Below are 19,754 nucleotides of genomic sequence, written 5' to 3'. Positions count from 1 at the left end.
AATATTACCATTAATGTATTTGAATTATTATATCCACTAATATACTAAATAAATACTAAGTATTGTAACTACTAAAATAAACACTAAATTGAGGAAAATTCTTCATTTCACAATTTATGGACGTATTTGTATAGAACAAAGTTAAGGAATTATATTTTTCTGTATATGCTATATTTGAACAATATGCGCAAAGAATTTTAATGTAAAAGTTGTTGCATATATAGAACATTGTAGGCAAACCAAAGATTAATCAATGAGGTAGCATATATATAATTTGTACGTTTCAGTTTCAAACATGCTCTCAGAAAACATTATTATGTAATTTTAAACAAACGCTCCTTAATTAATTATGCGATGCCAGATATTTATAGCTTCTAAAAGGTCACAAATCATATTAATAAACAATATTTGAAACAACAATAAAAATTTGGATATTAAATATGTCATATTATTTTTAGTTTAGCTCAAAATTCATAAATTATTTTTTTAACAAAAATGTATATTTATTAGTTACAGTTATTTACTAAATATTACGTTTCTTATTATTTATGTATATTCAATTTATAAACATATCATTAATTATGAGTCATGAATACTGATACAAAGAATTAGTTTTTCTATTAATCAAGGAAAAATGTAAATAACAATTATTAGACGAAATTTATTATAATGCTACAATATGAAATACTCTTTTAACAACATATCTGACGCATTCGACCGTATTTAATTTATTGTAAGTGAATAACATAATGAAACGTGATTCCTTTATTACACTGGAGTTTACAATTTGACAATGAGGATTTAAAAAATATGGTAAATCCCGAGTGAACATTCAAAATGACTTATTTCTCCAATACTTCGTACATTTTCAATCAGTGAAGTGTTAGAGGTCGCAGTGATTATACTGAAGCAGTAGATAAGCTATTATGAATCCAACATCCATAGGATTTCTAATGTTTATTTGTTTCAATTTTTGTAGATGTAATCCGTACAAAAGTAAGTAAAACGATTGCTTAGTAATGATATTGACTTCTTTATGATAAAATATTATAAACTTGCCTTTGAATGATGATAAATTAATTTGCTTTGATAAATATTCTGACACTTAAATATTTTGTTTGAATTTATAAAGATGTAAATCGAGTAAATTTGGGCACATTTCATCTTATTCATTAGTTTTTTATAATTCTTAAGATAAACCTTGCAATCTTACAAATGGCTTGGAGGGAGTGTGCGAAATAGTAGATAATTGTCCCATTTTATCAATTGACGGTTCAACACCAGCGGTTTGCGGAATTCATGAAAAAGTAGCGTTTCTTTGCTGTCAAAGAGGTTCTAAATTAGCACACACAACACATGGAAATCGAATCCCTGGAGAAATAAGTAAAAAAAGTGAGTGCTCACGTTTTTTGTGATATAAAGCTGTACAAATAAAAAAATTTTAGAATGCAAAGAGTATTCGGAGTATGTTTACGAATGGAGGGACCCGGTGATTCCTTTAGTTCACGCCCCAAAGATTAAAGTGTACGATTGTCATTTCTTGTCAATACCATTGGTAGTAGGTGGGAGGAAATCATTGGCTAGGGAATTTCCTCATATGGTACGCTAGATAAATAAACATCACAGCATTGTTTAATTTTAATTTTTTACCAAGGCATTGATAGGTTACAAGTACGACGGGAAAATAAACTGGGACTGCGGAGGTACCATAATCCACGAGGAATACATCCTGACAGCCGCCCACTGCGTGTTCCACAGTAAAAAGCAGTAAGTAATTTATTTAAACTGCATACCAATAAAGTAATAAAATATTGTTTAAGCGTCAACCCTATGTACATAGCCGTGGGCTTCACGGAAAAGTCTCATGTGAACGACAATGCCCAGTTCGTAAAGGTTATAAAGACCATACCGCATCCAGACTCCGTCAGCGACTTGTTGTCCAACGATATTGGTCTTCTGAAGGTGCAGAAATTAAATTTCACCACGTACGTCAGACCGGCCTGTCTCAACACCAATTCAACCATCCAAGTTGACCGTGCTATTGCCACAGGTTGGGGTAAACTTGGGTTTAGGAGAAACAGTAGCGATGCACTTTTAAAAGTTAATCTTAACTTGTTTACGATGGAACAGTGTCGAGCACAAATGGGGAACATTAATATGAATATATCGGAGGGGAAACACATTTGTGCTGGGTCTATGACTGAAATTAAGGATACCTGTAGTGTGAGTACAAATTTTATATGTAGAAGTATCGTTTGGTATACAGCAGACTGTATTTTTTAGGGGGATTCAGGTGGACCATTGCAAGTATTTCATGACGACAGTGTGGATAAAGCCAGATGCATGTATGATATAATAGGGGTAACATCCTTTGGAAAGCAATGCGGATTAAAAGTAGGAAATCCTGGAATTTACACTCGAGTTTCCGAATACATTCAATGGATAGAGGATATTGTTTGGCCGAATGAATGAGTAACACGAAAAATAATGAAAAATAAATAAATGAATATAAAATTTCTTGACCAGTTCACTAATATATAATATTGTCAAATAAATTTCCATATGATTTAAATTATTTAATGTTGTTAATACAAATACATTGAGATGTATTTTTTAACATTTTTCTAAAAAAATGCACATCTGGATGAATTTTTTATAAACTTTAAAATTAATAGAAATTTTTTAAAAATCGATCCACTCATTTGGAACATTGTATATATGAATATACACTTTATGAGAAATTCAAAAATCCCTTTAATTTTACTTAAAATATTTAGATAGTAAACTGTCAACTGTTAGCGTGCATACAGTGATATAGATTATGTATCCATACAAATAGTCAAAAGTACTTAAATCGGGTGACTACGGAGCCCATTCAATTGCTTTCCTTCGTTCTGTCACTCTTTATGATTGGTGTTAGAGCTGGATAAATGGCATTTTGTAGTAAACCCGGCTACAATTTTCTGGAAGGAAAAAAGAACATACAATGGAATTTGGATAACTATCAGTCAGTATATTAAACTTCTAGGGCTGTTGTGTGTATGTATCTTGGAAATTCTTTGAACTTTGATCAATCCAGTAACAACTGTAGCTATTCATTAAACTATTCAGAAAGAAAATACATTCGTACAAAAAACACAAGTAAAACGTAATTTTTCATCAAACGTATTGATAGTATAAATTCTATAATTTTCTAAAGGTCTAAAGGTTGTTAGATTCTCAAAAACTAAACAGCAATATGGGAAATTTAAGCCCCTAAAATGGATGAATAAAATTGGTCATTGAAGATTTTGCTCAAAAATTGACTCTCTGTCGACTTGACGTGTTCTTGGATTTTGTCGAAAAGTTTGTTCGTATCCCATAATGCTTTGCGGTACGTGAACCACCTTGTATATTTTTAAGTGTTGAAACAATGTATTAGTCACATTCTAAATATGGTCTTAGCATATAGCATTTCATAAATAATGTATAAAATTTGCACGAAAACACCATAAAAATACTATGAAATTGTCTAATTATTTATTCGTTTAAACAACTGATTGTTTTCAAAATTTTATATAAAAGACTGTTTATTCAATTTTTACTTTGAAACTTTGAAGAATTTATGTCTCAAGAAATGTGATTTATGTGGTTTCTATAGCCTATAAGGTATACTAAACATTTTTAGGTATAGGATTAAGCAAACATCACATGAAAGTTTATTAAGATTAACACAAAATATAAAATTTACTAATTTAATCCTTATAAATTTAAGATATTTATAATAATAATTATTCCACTGAAATTTAATTCTCCTTCAGTATACTGTATACATATATTTTTTAATAAATTTAAAAACTAATCATGCTGAACTTTTCTTTGTGTATGATAACACGTCACCAACAATTTCATTAACCACATTTACCATGCAAATTTATTAAGTTGCTTAACGTCCCTGTTTGGTGATTTGTTCATCAGTGCAAATTACTGATTCAAACAAACTCGTCCATGGTTTAACGTATACATTAAAATGTTTTTAAAATCAGGTAAAACCGACAATTCTACCTTAATTACACTCAGATTATTTTAATGTAAAAAGCACGAACGAGTTTACTTGAATCTGTAATTTGTACCGGTCAACGCATCATAAACACAAACATTAAACAACTTAACAAATGTGCATGTTAAATGTATCGAATCGAATTGTTGATGGCATATAACTAAAACACTAATCCAAGGAAAGTCCACTCTGGTCAAGTAGTATTTGTCCAATTTGCGATTGAAACTCAGTGGCAGTCGAGATGTGGTAAGATCAAGAGGTCAGACAGCAGTACGTTCAAAGCCAAAGAATATGAAGGTTGTTTACGTTTTTAGCATAGCGCTGTTTGTTGCAGTTAATGCCCAAAAATATAAAGGTAAGAACGCATTTTACTTTTATTCCAGTACAGCATATTATTGTTCGTCGTAATTTATTCGAAACCAGTTCGAAATGCACAAACAAGTATTTTAGAATGTGTAAATCCGCAGTAACAAATAAAGTATTATTAAGGCGAGTCTGCAATAGTGATAATTAAAATTATTAAAAACATCATGTTCAATTTTATCTTTATTGTTATAAAAATTATCGTATCTTCCTATAAAAGACAGCACATTAAGTTTCTCCCATTTCAGATATACAGTAAAAACATCGTTTCCAGCGAATTTAAAATAAATAAGATGTATTAATATATTATTATCATTATAAATTTAGATTATTGTTCTGTATTGCTAATAATAGTTACTGATGATTGTGAATTATAATTAACATATCAGTTAAATTTCTTGAAAATTTCAGTGAATTCTGTATTAAGTCAAATGGTGTATATTCATAATCATAGTTTTTTGTTTTATTTTATGATCAAATCATATTATTCGTGTAATTTGGACAATTAATAAACTTTAAAAGCTTTTTCATATGTTCAAATATTTACGAAATTAAATTAATAAAAGTATTAAAATTAAAAAAAAATCATTTAACTTGTCTGTTGAGATATAAATTGAAAAATTTCACATTTATTTTCTTTTTTTGAATACAGTCTTGTTATTCTTTGTAAACAAGAATTTTAAATTATTAATTAATAATAAAAACAATAATACTCTTAAATGAATTGTTCTTTTTTTAAGTTTTATAAGTTCTCGATATTGTTATTTAGTAAACAGGATCTAAATGTTTTCCACATTTTGTTTAAAATTAGAATTTAATAAGAAGTCTGAGTCTAATTTTAGCACTATTTCAGAACATTATTGTAAAATAGATACTAATGTATTATTAATTCTAATTACACTTAATATAGATTAATACAACAATTAAAAATATATCCACAAAGTGTTTTTGGATTTTCAAATAAATATTTATCATAACTCAAATTTATCATAATTTAATTTATAGCAATATTCTACTTTATAGTGTATATTTATATAAAAATAATGTTTTTATAAATTTATCTAAGTTGAAAAACTTTTATGTCAATTATTTCCTGTAAAATAAATTTATTTCATCAAGTTTACGTTTACAAAATATAAAATTATTTCCAGTACATATCGTTTACTTTATTAATATTTTCAACCTATTGTTTGTAATCCAACTTTTCTATCCACTTTCTCACATTTGTTTAATTCCTAGTATTATATTTATTAGTTGTGGTACAAGAAAGTGTTCAAGAACTTTAATAATTAATATAAAATAAGGTTAAGCGTTTTCAAAAAAATCCTATCTAAAACATTATTTTTAATTTTAATTATAGTTAGACTAATATAATAATTAAAAATATATTCACAACTGTTACATGGACATAATATTAATATTGGTTTTCTAAATTTATCTAAGTTGATAAATTATTTATACTATTATGTTAATTTATGTTAATAATTAGTTTTTATGACTAGTCGTGCGAAGAAATATTAAGAATTACTTTTCCTTAAAAATAACAAATAATCCTCCACAAAAAAATATCATAAATAATAGCTTGTTGACTAAGGTAAGTATCACTGGTGATTAGTTGAAATGATTTCCGGAATGTGTCATTTCTTTAATTAATTCTTTAACGTAATTTTTCTTATATATCTAAGGCAAACTAAAAGTGTTCTGTTTATTTTTAGGGGACAGTTGTATTGGTGAAACGGGCAAACCGGGAATATGCACACTTATCCCAAACTGTCCCGCGGCCATTCAAGCCATTCGAAGAGGCAATTATAATTCCCTGGTGAATTGTGGTTTTGACAGAACCGCACCAATAATTTGCTGTGAAGGAGCATCAGGAACAGGTGGTTCGTCTGGAGGAGGCGGTGCATCTGGAGGAGGTGGTTCATCTGGGGGAGGCGGTTCATCTGGGGGAGGCGGTTCATCTGGAGGAGGTGGTTCATCAGGGGGAGGCGGTTCATCTGGAGGAGGTAGTTCGTCTGGAACGGGCGGAAGCAGGGGACCAGGTGATATAAGTAAAAAAAGTAATTATTTATTAATTTTTTGCCAGATCAAAATTTTATTGAGAATCTTTTTTAGAATGTGTTGAATATTCCGAATATGCATATGAATATAGAGATCCAGTTATTCCTTTGCCGACCGCCCAAAGGACTAAATCATTGGAATGTGGAATCTTGTCGCAAACCCTAATTGTTGGAGGTGAAAAGGCCGGAATTCGAGAATTTCCACATATGGTAAATTTTCTACAGTTCATTGTAATGTTACAATAAAGATATGAATGAATCTTGATTCTCCAGGCCCTTATTGGTTACAACGATGGAGACTCGATTTTTTACGGTTGTGGTGGATCTATAATTAGTGAAAATTACATTCTAACTGCGGCACATTGTTTGGAAAGTGTGCAATAGTAAGTACCAATTAAATTACTTCATACAATACATCATAAATTATTTAATTGCCGTCAAAAATTTTGTAAATTGGATCGTGATTTTTTCATTCATCATAAATTAAACGCATAAATTTTTAATAGCCATCAGATTTTAATATGCGTAGCAAACAGTAACACGAGCAATAAAAATAATTTTAATATTTCAATTGCTTAATAATTTATATTTTTAATTGTTTGTTTATCATATACGTTATTTATTAGATTAGACTTAATTACTAAGACAATTTTAACCTTGGAAATTAAAAGTGTGGTTTTTCTAATAATTGACTACAAAGTAAATCATATAAACAATAATCTCAATAATAGTTCAAAGAACGTTTATAATTCAAACGTCGTGTATATTTATTTCATTCATTTAACATTCAAATTATTTTTTAAAGAATATTGAATAATAATGTGACATTTACAAATTATTTTACCAGCCTTTTCTAACTCCATGAACAGTAACATTATATTGTCAACTAATTTGAATATATATTTATTTTAGCGGTGTAGCTACCGCAGCTGCGATTGGTATGTTGAAATTATCCGACAGGACACGCCAAAATGTGAAAATTGTCGATCGTATTTACCACCCGGGATATCAGCCGCCATCCCGTTACCACGATATCGGTTTGTTAAAAATGGAAGGAGCTAAGATGAATGTAAACGCTAGACCGGCTTGCCTCCACACTCAATTCCAAATAAATAATAACTTTTGCTTAGCTTCTGGGTGGGGCCGAAAAGGATTCACCGAAGAGACGAGCAAAGAATTATTAAAAGTTAAACTGGAGTTGTTTTCTTTGGATAGATGCAATGCCAGTTACAAGTCTGATGCGGGAGGTAAAAAACTATTGAGAGGAATTGACGACTCAACGCAAGTATGTGCTGGTTCTTCGGTAGATTTAAAAGACACCTGTCAGGTAAGAGATAAAATTTCTTAACTTGTTAAATATGTCAATTATTTTTGTCGGTTTCAGGGAGATTCTGGTGGACCTCTCCAGGTATATCATCAAGAAGGAGTGGATGGTGCAAAATGCATGTACGACTTAATAGGCGTAACATCATTTGGAAAATCCTGTGGCTTGATCCGGAATACTCCTGGAGTCTATACCAGAATTTCGGCTTACATAAAATGGATAGAAGACAATGTGTGGCCACAGTAGCCAAACATTTTGAGATACTGATGTACTAGTTTATATTAAATTGTTTTAATTTATTCGTGTTTGTTACTGATTGTGAGAACTACAGAAAATAGGTCACTATACTACGTAAAAAATATAGAAGCTTACTATAACATTGTTTATTTGCCAGTAGTAAAACAAGTATCGTGATATATTCATAATAAATTTACAGAAAATATGTCATGACAACCTAATTCATTTTTGTTTATTAACAAAAACTAATAGGACGTTGTACAATGCTTTGATCACATCATTATATTTCCATTAGAAGTAAACGATGTAAAACTGCACAACAATCTAATTCAAACTGCTCTGCATGGAACAATCACCAAAGCGATAAACCAACAGTCTGAATTTTATTCTTGCGATCTAAATTTTACATTATTTCTGTCCATTTATTAGGTATGTACATGAGATCAAATTAAATACGGCACAAATTTTCTAAGAATATTAAAAACGATTTAAAAAATATGTATATTTGTTCGCTATCATTGAAAATTTGTAAATTTTAGATAAATACAAAATAACTGAGGCGTTAAAAAACAAGCAATCTGTAAAGCCACTACCCAGAGCACAGATCATTTTCGTCCTTAACATTTATGTATAAAGCACTCTTAAATTTAACATTTCACGCGTCCACAAGTTTATTTTGCTGGAAAACAGTGTTCAAATTCAAGATATTTTTGGTCGACTTATCTTGAAGTAATTAATACTATTAAGTTGTGGAATTGTCCAGGGAAAGAAGGTTGTTCCACAAATTAATGAGTATGGTGAGTAAAATATAATCAGCGAAGTTACATTATTTATTTACATAGGGAACGAGAAGGAAATTACGTGTTCAAGATTTTAATAGCATAATCTACAAGTTTTTAAAAATACTTTGGAACAGTAAAATAGTGTGGGTGTACTGTTAATATTTTAGCATTATCGAATTGGATTATGATTATCCTTATACAGTATGGTTTTCTTTAATGCAATATCTGAAAAGTGGAATGTAAAATACGGTAAAACATGCCTTTACAGTACTTGGCAATATAATAAAAAGATTTATAGCTTAGAAATCAATGATCTAAAAATGAATTTCTTTCTTATTATAAAAAGATTTAGTTTTTTATAATTTATTGTCACTATTTATACCATTAAAATAAAGTATAACATTTTCCAAAGTGTTTTAACTTAATTTCAAAAAAATATAGTACGAATTATTATTATTAATCTTGAGTAAATATATTATACACAACCATCTTACATGATTACAAGTTCCCATAACAGCACTGAATAAATACATTAACAAAATAATAAACTGAAATCTGTTCTGGTCATTCCAGTTACTTTTTTTTAAAGAAACACCTAAAAAAGAAAAGTAACCCTGAAAAGAAAAACAAACTCACAACAGAAAAAAACTACAATACTAAGTAGCAGAGAAAAGCTGTTTATTTCTTAAATATTAAGAAAAATATATAAAAAGACTACTTTGTGCAATTAATTAAACATTGTAAAAATAATTAAATGTAGTATTTATTATGTATATAGAAACAATAGCATATGTGTGCTCCCACTCCCATCTTATCATGAAAAAATAAAATTATGGCCGTACAGTTTGTTTTCTATGTTGTATGTTGCACAATCACTGTTTGAACAAAATGAATGAAACAAAATATAACAATTTTGCAATTTGAAAAAGCATATAGCTAATAATTTTACATAAATAAGGATAGCAATATTGCACAGAATAAACAATTGTCCAATGCATCTCTACAGCAGTAATGTCAGTCAATACATACGCGAGGCTGTTTTTGTTCTTGGAATAGACGAATTGTTTATTTTGTAAAATCTATATTAATATATTATATATTTTCCATTTATATATTTCGCACTTTAAAAGTTAATTATAATAAATCTTTATAGTATCCTGTACAGATAAAGCTAAAATATAATTTAAATTAGACCACTGAAGTCCATTGTCACATTTAGTGCAATCCTAGCTGCTGCGCTCGAATGAACTAAACTAAAAAGATGTCGCTGGCAGTCTCGATGGATTTATTGAAACAATATTTTTTATTATAAATGGGGCAGTGCCTGAAACAAAAAAAATCAAATCATAAATATATACTTTAAATTCACAAGTTTTATCAGTACCTATGCTTCGCGAATCTTCTTTTCCTTTTTCTTTTTCAAGAAAGATGGGGTCCTCAAACCTTTCTTCTTCTTTTTGTCTTTCTTTGGAGATCCTTCAGAAATTGAGCGATCCTGGAAAATCAAAAGGTTTTTAACAATACATCCAAAGAATTATAAATAAACTCACCTCTTTACTACTCTGCGATAGTGTACTCATGTGTGCATCTGATTGATCTCCATTGACAGTGTTTTCACCTATAAATTTGAACAAGATCGCAATAAACATGGTGAAGTAGTAAAATTGGGGTACCTGTACAATTACCCTTCGCTATTTACAAAATGCAGCAATCCAAAACCATTTTACAACCACTGGACTCCCACCTTTATTGATGTCAGTTTGTGTTATTTTAATATTCACATTGTGATACTTTACTTTTATAATAAAATTAGTTTTACTGTTTTGTATATTTTGAATAAGACTAATCAAAACACAAATAACTAATCAAAATTATAACTTTTAGAATATGTGACCAACTAAAGTATTACAAAGTGCATTAAGAAGACATGCATAGAAACGAGCTGTCAAATATAAAAATCATCAAACCATTTTATTAGTTACCTTTTCCCATACACCACCTAAATTTTAGCCCAATATAATTTAAAATAATAACACGTAATGCAAAAAATCTTTATTAAAGCAACATATACATATTCAAGAAAAAATAAACATAAAATAATACGAGTAAATTAAAATATGGCACTATCATAACCCATCCAGTTTCCCTCATTAGACACGTTCTCTTTATTTTCGTCACTGGAGTTTTCAGCAGTTTTGAAACTACTACCGTCATCATCAGAATTTTGCTTAAAGGTAACAGTCTTTTTGTTGGAGAAAGAAGGATTATTAGAATCATTGCGCAAGAGAGTCATGTCGTACAAAACTAAACCTTGACCAGGCTGGTCAACAGAATAATAACTCTTATTACCCGAAAATAGTATGTTCAAATCAAATTCATTGTCAGTAGTGTCATCAATATAGTTTGAAGTTTCATTTTTTTTCAATATACCTTTAATAGGTGAAGTTCTTTGATTACTTTTATCGATTTCTATATCGCTAATATCGTCATCAAATTTGTTATCGATTGTACAGTTCTGAGTAAAAGTGCTGGAGAATAAATTCATGCTGACACCTTCCTCCAAAATGGGTGACAATCGACACGCTTCACTTAAGTACGAAATACCTGGCTCATCTGGACTACCAATTTCCACAGGTTTATCAGTAAAATTTGAAGGCTTTATGTCTTGTGGCGGTTCCAATTGAATGACACTAGGGCTGGTATTTGGCATTTTATCGTCTTCTTTAAGTGGTAGATCCCCAAGTGGGCACCAGAATGCATTCGGCTTGTCATTCTCCGTATCACTTGAATTCGAAAAATTCAAATCAGGTGGTGGTTTTAAAGGTATGTCGTCAACGTTGATGACATTTTCTCTAATTGCAACTTCCTTCTCGACCGGTGAATTTGTAATCGAAAACCAAAAGGCTTCGCCGCTTCGGCTTTTTGTCACACCCTTTTTAAAGGCGGTGACAATTTCGACTTGATTCTGGACTTGTTTTCTGGGAGTACTTGACATAGTTTTACAATTCAAAACTTCAAACTTGTCATTGGAAAGGTTAAGTACATGGTCACCATTGTCATCTGTCGATAGTGTGCTGTTACCGTTGACAAAATTAAAAAATAAATCTAGAATGTCTGATAGAAACTCGGAAATGCTAAATAGCTTGTCGGAGATCACTCCCAAACTAGTGTCATTATCGCATTCGTTTATTTTTTCGTTGGCTTCCAGTCGTTTAAGAACATGGGAACAAATTGCGATTCTTAGTTTATTTTTTTCCTCATTTGTAAGCTCGCAACCGCACATTAAATCGTATTGATATTTTAATTTTGCGAGAAATTTATTCACATTACTATCATGAAGAATCTCTGGAAACAATATTAGTTCCTTCACTTCATAACATTGCTGTACCAAATAGTCCAAGACAATACCAGACAAAACAACCACGTTGTCTGAAGGCTCGTATGATTTGTTAGGTGGACTGTCCACAAATGTACAGTCCATAATTCCTTCATCAACAGATTGGTTCAATGAATTTACTCTTTCTTCAACTCTTTCCAAAGTCAAATTTATGACGCCATCGTTAATAACGTAAGTACTGGTAGACGAGATAGTATAAGTATCATCATTATCTGAATAATCGTAGTTTGGGAAAGGCAATTCCAAATACAAATTTCTTATAGAATTTTCTTTACTTTCGTTAAACTCAGACAAATCACTATCAAAAAGGTCCGGACTCTGGTCACTTTTATTATTTTCAGTTATTCTGTTTTTATCTGGTTGTTCGAAAAAGGAAAATGGAAGTTCCATAAACAAATCTTTTCTAGAATCAGCGGTATCATTTGAACTAACCGTAGCGGACATAATAGCCAAGACTTCGTCGGTTAATTCCACAATACTTTCGTTAGGATTCATTTCATCATCGCTAAAGTCGGGATTTAAAGAATAAAATGTATCTTTTGTTTCGTCGATTATATCCAAATATGACAGGCTGTCATATTGGAAGTTCTGAATGTCAATGATTAAGTTATTTTGCAAATTGTCTAAAATCTGTTGTTCAAATTCGCTTACGGAACTCAAACTACCCGAGCTGTCACTGAAGTCTTGAACTAAAGTGGTATGGGTGGACTGAGATGCAACGTCCTTGACATATGACGTCTGAGAACTGGCTGTACTTATTAAAGTGGTGGACGTAGATGGATCTATAGTACTGCTATCATTATCATTAAGATAAGACGTCTGAGAAGCGGCATTACCGCATGTCGGCGCACGACAAATGTTGAAAGCTTTAGCGAACGGATAAATAAAATTATAGACAACGTCTCGCGGAATTTTAAGGGAAACTGAATGCGCCTGATTCAAGTCAATGGTAATCCTGGGGTTGCGATTCTTAGCTTGCACAACACTTGAATGCAAATCAAAGCGTGAGTTATTATGATCCAGCCCAAAGGTGCCGCAAAGCTTCGGTTTCATCACCCTGGCGATGTGAGTTTGGCGAACAATGTGAAAGTGCATTGGATTTGGAACAGCGTACGATCCCTTCGGCAAGCCCGAGTGACTGTTAGTGCGGTAATAGCCATTGGATTGGGATATGAAAGACGAAATGACACTATAACCTGTGAATGCGAATGTATAGGTTAGAATGATGGCAATGAGCAAATGAATCCCATGAATTCTGAAATAAGCGATAAGACGGCACAGGGGAATTAAAGCGCTACAGCGATGAGTGTCTAGTGTTACTCACTTCTGTTGCTGTTGAGAGACGTCGTCCTCTCCGATCTCAAGAAGGCTTCCGTCGGTGAAACTTCGACTAAACATGCAAGAAAACACATGCAAACTCGTGCCAAACTATCTAATACTACTTATCTAATTTTTATTATGCATGTTGCATAAAACCAACAAAAAACATGCAAAAAAAAAATAAAAACACAATTTCGTGTATAACCCCAAAGAAAAACGTATCACCAAATATGTTTTTCTTTTTCAAAATAAAATTAATCATATAAACTTGTTTGTATATCCAAAAACGTATAATATCTAAGAATAATAGAACATGTTGAAATAAACAAGAAATTAAACATCTAAGCATATACAGACAGCTTTCTAAAGATGAAAACACCCTTTTAACTTCTTCATTTTGGCCAGACTAAAAAAGCATAATCTTGCAATTGTTTTAATTAAAAAAAACTGGGTTAAAGGATAAGAAAAGTTATGTACAGATTATCAACAAGTACTAAAATAAATTAATAGGAACAATGAAAAGTTATTTGTGAGAACAATTTTATAACATGCAGAATTCACTGTACAATTGCACATTAAAACTAATTTATAAATAAGTTATGAGGATATTCCCATATTTAAAGTATTCAAAATGTTCTATCACTATTAGATAACATTATGTGTATTTTACATTTTACTAAGAAACATTTAAATTAAAATGCAAAGTTTAATGGACAATGAAATCTATAGGTGTAAGGTAGGTATTACACAAAAATAAACGGTCAGTGTCTATCTCTAACAGGATCTGTTCTCTAGTAATGAGAATGAATCATGTAGTGATGAACACTTACCCTCTGCCCATCACTTTTGTTTAAAATATACTAGCAAAACAAAACAGCATGAATAAGAGTGTCCGTTAATCGTTGCTCTACCTCTACTGATCTACACACTATGCGTGGGAAGGTTGACGACTTACCATCGCTAAGAACAACTTCCGGCTGGCTAGGTCTGGGAGCTTGTTTCGTTTCTATCCGTAAAATCTGTGGCTCTATTAAAAATAACAATAATTTGTGATAATGTTAAATTAACTATATTTAACATACCGTCTCTGCTTTCCTCCTCTGTTTCACTGGTTGGTGATCTGATATGAAGATTATCAATCCTCTTATTGATCTGAGCAGACGATAGTCCTTCTGACTCACTGTAATCGGTCGTGTCGTCTGTGAATGAGACTAAGGAGAAAACAATTTTTAAAGCACCCCAATATATGCATTAAAATAGAAAATTCTTACAATCACCCTTGTGTTTCCTTTCGACGACCTTCTTGTATTCGTCAAGTTCCTCGTCTGTAACCGAATCGAAGGGATTCTTCGCATACGGCGACTTGTAAACTGTGGCGTTGTGCTGGTGGCCACGCTGAATGATGCCCTTGGAGGCGGCACCCATCAACACGACGTGATCACCCGTCTGAGTAACTGTGGCGTCTTGCATCTTGCGCGCCTCCTCCCACGTCACGCCCTCCAGGATGTGCGACTGAGGTCCGGCGTTTTTCTGCTGGGATATCCTGTACTCTTTGATCTAAAAATAGAGGAAACACGGAAAAGGGAGAAGTCAGTAATAGTTGTGCAGTTGTTGTAAACTAATAAATAAATTAAACTAACTAAACTTCTATAAAGATATAACAAAATTTAGTTATCCGGTGGGAGGGCCTTGAATGATTCATTAACAGTTATAGCAAGGGTATTTTAAATTCTTAATTACCTACAACTAAAAAATAAATAAATTTATTAGCTTACCTCTCTTTGTTTTTGTTTAAACTCTTTGGGATTCGTGCCCTTTGGCACGAACTGGAGAGCCGAATCGATTTTGACCGGAGTGCTGGAATGCGTTGGGGATCCTTCGCTGACCCACTGAAAAGACAAAACCAGCACATTAGTAACGCAACTCTTAAAATTTAATGTCTTTTCAGTTCGATAATAATGAACCAACGTAACGCGTACGTGCCTGCCCTTTGTGCCATTGTCGACATTCTAATGTACTGGTTTTGCCAATCGTTCACCCGAACACGACAAGTACAACAAATTACGGGCACGACACTTAATTTTCCCTAGATTAAAATGTTTTTTAAATATATTTACTTTTGATTCTCTGGTAAAAGTAATTAAATAATTAATTACATAGAAAAATGATACAACATAATCAGTAAAGTGAAAAACGCCGGGAATCTTGTAGAGATTGATGAAGATTATGACGCCGACAACGTTAATTAGCACGAGATGTTTAAAATGCATGCACAAGGTAAAGGAGTAATTAATACAAACGACATTATTTTCCTTCGTTTATTATGTATAAGCCTTAAAACTGAATATTGCATTTTAAATTATAACATCAGAATTGTTGTCTACATGTCTGGACTAACAATAGGAGACTGATGTACCTCAAAAAACGTTTGGAAGATGCCTTATACATGAGACAACATATCAGCAAAAGCAAACTTAAACTAAGCTAGCGAAACTTTGAAAGATTTAATTAATGTAAAAATTCTGCTTATATAAAAGTGTTGAAAGAGAAACACACTCATGTTTCATGTACTTATGAATAAACCTTCATATGAATACATATAAAAATAATCCAATTTAAATAGAATAATTCACAAAGAATTCAATAGGCACTAAAATTAATAAATTTGATTTCCTTAACAAAATAATCAATCTCAATGAAAACACACAATCTTTAAAAAATTGTTTCGGGAACTAATCTCAATAAACTAATTTCATATAATGTTGCCCATCGGCGACATAAACCAATTGAATTCAAGTCATGCGGAAATACTTGTTTACATAGATAATCACTATTGAGTCTCTTCCAGACCAACCATGTAAATTCAATTAATTCGTGATAATTGGATTAGCGAGTGTAACGGTGATCTATAGTCCAAGGTAGGATTTAAAGAAAGAAATTATGGCACTGACATCATTTGTTTCCTATCTACATTAAATTTAATATTACTTAACAGTAGTAGTAGCATGCAGATGAATGAACTAATTAGACCGAATTACAAAAACTTGTTAAAACATTAGTAGAAATATCTTTGGACAAAATTTGTGTCATTCCCTTAATAATTCTACACCAGTTAATTACTACCGAAAATTAAAGATAAAGCCCTAACATCTAAAAAAGGGAATGTTCGTCTTTAATATAATTAGAATCATTATATAGTTTGTATTAATCATCGAATTTAATTATCTCTACCTTTGTGATTTTCTTGGGATCCGATGTGCCGGTTTCGAGTATTTCCACTTTCTGGTAGACATTCGGCGAGTTCAACCAACGGCTTCTATCCTGTCCCTTCTTACCTCCTTCCAACTTTCTCCAAAGTCTAAAACAAAACGATTCCAATGATTCAATGATAATAAAAAGAGGTTCATTAAGCTCTTAACATATAAAGCAAATTAGCGGCAGTAACCTAACGCACCAGTGACTTAATTAATGTTGTATGAAAACTTTATAGCTAGCACGCGAGAAACTAGTCCTTCCTTCCTTCCTCAATTATCATACACCGTTCTTTCTCATTATCTGGCGCTTCGATCGCAGCATAATAAAGAACAACTACATAGAACGTGTGAGAACGTCAATGAGGTTTATGTAATATATAAATTTTGTTAAAATCAATGAAATAATTGAAAATGAATAATAAATGAAATTGCTTGTTCAAGTTGATGTCTAATAATAAATAAGACTGATCAGTCCTATAGCTATTGTTACTAATTATTTATATAAAGTAGACTACAAAATTGTTTCGATAATAGTCTACAAACACAACTTACCCTTGTCGGTAAAGTTCTTCCTCTTCCAACAAGTAGCCGAGAGACGAGACAGCGGGTGGCAGTTCGACGTCGTTCTTGGGTTTGGGCGGTTCGCCCTTCACCAACGGATGGCGGTAGATGTATCCGGTGCGGAAACCGGCGTTGTCCAACATGCGCATCAGCGCCTCAAACTCGATACCTCCTACACGCCATTTTCTCTCAACCTTGCCCTCCAGAATGGAAGGCTGGTCTGGGCGGGGAGTGCTTTCCGGAGCCCTGTGGGCCGCATCGTAGATCTTCTTGCGAATCTCGTCGTTGAGCAGCACCAGGTTGTCCAAACCGAGCGGCAACAACTGAAATACAAAAACACATTATAGAATGTAAAATGGATTTAAAAAAAAGTCGATTGAGTACCTTGAGCTGTGATTCGGAGGCGAGGACGGTATTGCGTGCGTTGAAGAAAGCCTCTTCTATCGTTTCGCCGCAGCATAGTGCGCCTTGGTTGGACAGCAGTAGCACCTTGTTGTTCGGGCCCAAATTGCGGGCCAGCTTGTCCTTCTCTTCGGGATCTAACAGTCCGCCCAGGTAAGTGTGCGTGCTAACCTCTCCAATGACAACGGACTCCTGACTGAGCGGCAGTAGTCCGTGCTTAAGGGCTGAAATCGCCACCACGGACGGCGTGTGCACGTGAATGATGCACTTGATGTCGGGACGTGCGGCGTGGACGGCGGCGTGCAACGAGAACGCAGTGATGTTCACCGAAAAATTCGTCGTGCCCTGCTCGATCACGTTGCCCTGCATGCCGATCTTGATCAGGCTGGAGGCGGTCAGTTCGTGGAACAGCATTCCGTACGGATTGACCAGGAACTGTTCGTCGTCCTGGTTCAATCTGGCAGTAATTAGTGTGCTGGCACCCTGGGTCCATCCGTACAGGTCGATCAGTCTGAACACCGAGGCCAGTTTGCAGCGCAGGATTTTCTCACCTTTGGCGTAGCCCATCGCCTCGATGCCGCGTATATCGTTGATGGGGATCACGCAGCTCGAGTTTTTGAACACGTTGCCAGCCTGCTTGTTGACGCCCACCATGTCCGAGATCTGCTGCAACAGACCGCTGGGACCGGTGCCGTCCTTCATTTGGCTTTCGATGATCCTTTCCAGCTCCTCTCTGAACAGTCGGCTGTTCATGATCGATTCGACGCGTTTCCTACGTTCCATTTCCCTCACGTCCTGGTCGATGTCCGCCGGCCGCATCTTCGCCCGCTCGTCCTCGTCCAGGCCGTCCGACGACACGCCATTGGTCTGTGGCGGCAACTCCGCCTGGCTCGTGTCCGTCATTCTACTCGTTTATCTACAAATGAAAATCACACGTCAGTATCCCATCTTGACACACAACACAATTTTTATAAAAATTCATCAAATATTTATGTTAGCTTACGTCATCACCTTCACCGATGGACCGATGCGACGTGCTCACATCTATTTAGACTAGTTTTGTTTTATAAGCAAATCTGAAGTATTTGTTTACATTTAATATTCGGGGCAGTTCTTAAGAAAGAACCAGGCAATCAAGCTTTAGATGTCGAGGGTTAAACTACGTTTGTTGTAATAAAGCGTATTATTGTGAATTTAGTGTTTTAATCAAACTAAAAAGACAGATTAACAGTCGCTAATCTATCATTTATTATATCGTATTGACGTAAAACGGCCCAAAAAACTCACTTCAAATAAAACACGATTACTAAAAAATTAATGACTAGAAAAACATTCCTTAAAAATGTATCAACTATATAAATATTTCATAATAAACATTTCTAAACTAACTTCTAAATTGTGCAGGAACTCTTTCAAATAAACAAAATAATGGGTTTGATTATATAAAAATTGAAAGTTATCTGGATAATTATCATTATTAATAATTATTTTGATAATTTACTACAAAATTCGGATTTTTAAACCTTGAGAATAGCACAACCATACTCGATAAACATCTGGAGTTCTTATATTATATCTTCAAACATTTTGCTCAAATATTTAACAGTACAAATATGTGCTTGTTTGAAATACCGACAACGTACCGTACGACTGGTAATAAATCAAAGGGACTCGCGCACACATACGGCGGGTATATGCAAACGTAATTCAAAATTTCCGAAGACTTCAACAGTGTGCACGGTGTATTTTTAACCGCATAGAATGCCGAATTCCATCCGGCACCCGTCGGTGTCATCAGCATCGGATCTCCTTACGTTTTGCGTAACGGTCAATTTAAAGTAAACAAAAGAGTCCGGTGCAGAATTTCAGTCACGGTCGGCGTTCGGAAAACGTAACGCGTTTTCGCCAGTCAAGGCCACTGCACCAGCTAATGTCCAGCTATCGCGTTTTTTTAATGAAGCTATTTTGTTTTGCGACGACGCTCGCAGTGAAAAAGTACGTAACTTCGAAGAATA

At 33.2% G+C, this 19,754-nt stretch overlaps 2 protein-coding genes across 3 annotated transcripts in view; one reads left to right on the top strand and one right to left on the bottom strand.

The window, feature by feature from the left end:
• The first annotated feature begins 857 nt into the window (after nucleotides 1-857).
• On the top strand, nucleotides 858-8,085 carry LOC109606502 (uncharacterized). Its single transcript, XM_049964628.1, has 13 exons — nucleotides 858-996; nucleotides 1,195-1,392; nucleotides 1,446-1,600; nucleotides 1,655-1,767; nucleotides 1,821-2,223; nucleotides 2,284-2,466; nucleotides 4,241-4,394; nucleotides 6,118-6,318; nucleotides 6,355-6,462; nucleotides 6,518-6,672; nucleotides 6,736-6,845; nucleotides 7,375-7,789; nucleotides 7,847-8,085. Exons 1-13 carry the CDS (start codon nucleotides 927-929, stop codon nucleotides 8,030-8,032), a joined length of 2,451 nt encoding a protein of 816 aa, XP_049820585.1. The 5' UTR covers nucleotides 858-926; the 3' UTR covers nucleotides 8,033-8,085.
• A 1,377-nt stretch (nucleotides 8,086-9,462) lies between these two features.
• Nucleotides 9,463-19,754, bottom strand: part of LOC109608658 (protein hu-li tai shao) — a 32,478-nt gene continuing 22,186 nt past the window's right edge. The window contains exons 2-12 of one of the 2 annotated variants that reach the window (XM_020025172.2): nucleotides 17,722-18,655; nucleotides 17,329-17,660; nucleotides 16,754-16,880; nucleotides 15,298-15,411; nucleotides 14,794-15,079; nucleotides 14,605-14,733; nucleotides 14,478-14,549; nucleotides 13,527-13,592; nucleotides 10,356-10,423; nucleotides 10,190-10,300; nucleotides 9,463-10,129 (exon numbers count right to left, since the gene is read on the bottom strand). In XM_020025172.2, the coding sequence (XP_019880731.1) occupies nucleotides 10,190-10,300; nucleotides 10,356-10,423; nucleotides 13,527-13,592; nucleotides 14,478-14,549; nucleotides 14,605-14,733; nucleotides 14,794-15,079; nucleotides 15,298-15,411; nucleotides 16,754-16,880; nucleotides 17,329-17,660; nucleotides 17,722-18,642 (2,226 nt within the window). In that variant the 5' untranslated portion in view covers nucleotides 18,643-18,655 and the 3' untranslated portion in view covers nucleotides 9,463-10,129. The remainder of the gene's footprint in view (nucleotides 10,130-10,189; nucleotides 10,301-10,355; nucleotides 10,424-13,526; nucleotides 13,593-14,477; nucleotides 14,550-14,604; nucleotides 14,734-14,793; nucleotides 15,080-15,297; nucleotides 15,412-16,753; nucleotides 16,881-17,328; nucleotides 17,661-17,721; nucleotides 18,656-19,754) is intronic. The other variant, XM_020025174.2, reaches the window with a different exon arrangement.

This window comes from Aethina tumida, chromosome 3, assembly GCF_024364675.1.
Source record: "Aethina tumida isolate Nest 87 chromosome 3, icAetTumi1.1, whole genome shotgun sequence".
In the NCBI taxonomy this organism is placed as follows: domain Eukaryota; kingdom Metazoa; phylum Arthropoda; class Insecta; order Coleoptera; family Nitidulidae; genus Aethina; species Aethina tumida.
Note: the sequence above shows the minus strand (reverse complement) of the source record. Positions and strands in the feature narration are given on the sequence as shown.

Coding starts and splice junctions, on each gene's coding strand:
- LOC109606502 (XM_049964628.1), top strand. CDS start 927: ATGAATCCAACATCCATAGGATTTCTAATGTTTATTTGTTTCAATTTT. Junction 997..1,194: donor TAGATGTAATCCGTACAAAA/GTAAGTAAAACG, acceptor ATAATTCTTAAG/ATAAACCTTGCAATCTTACA. Junction 2,467..4,240: donor AGGATATTGTTTGGCCGAAT/GAATGAGTAACA, acceptor CTGGTCAAGTAG/TATTTGTCCAATTTGCGATT.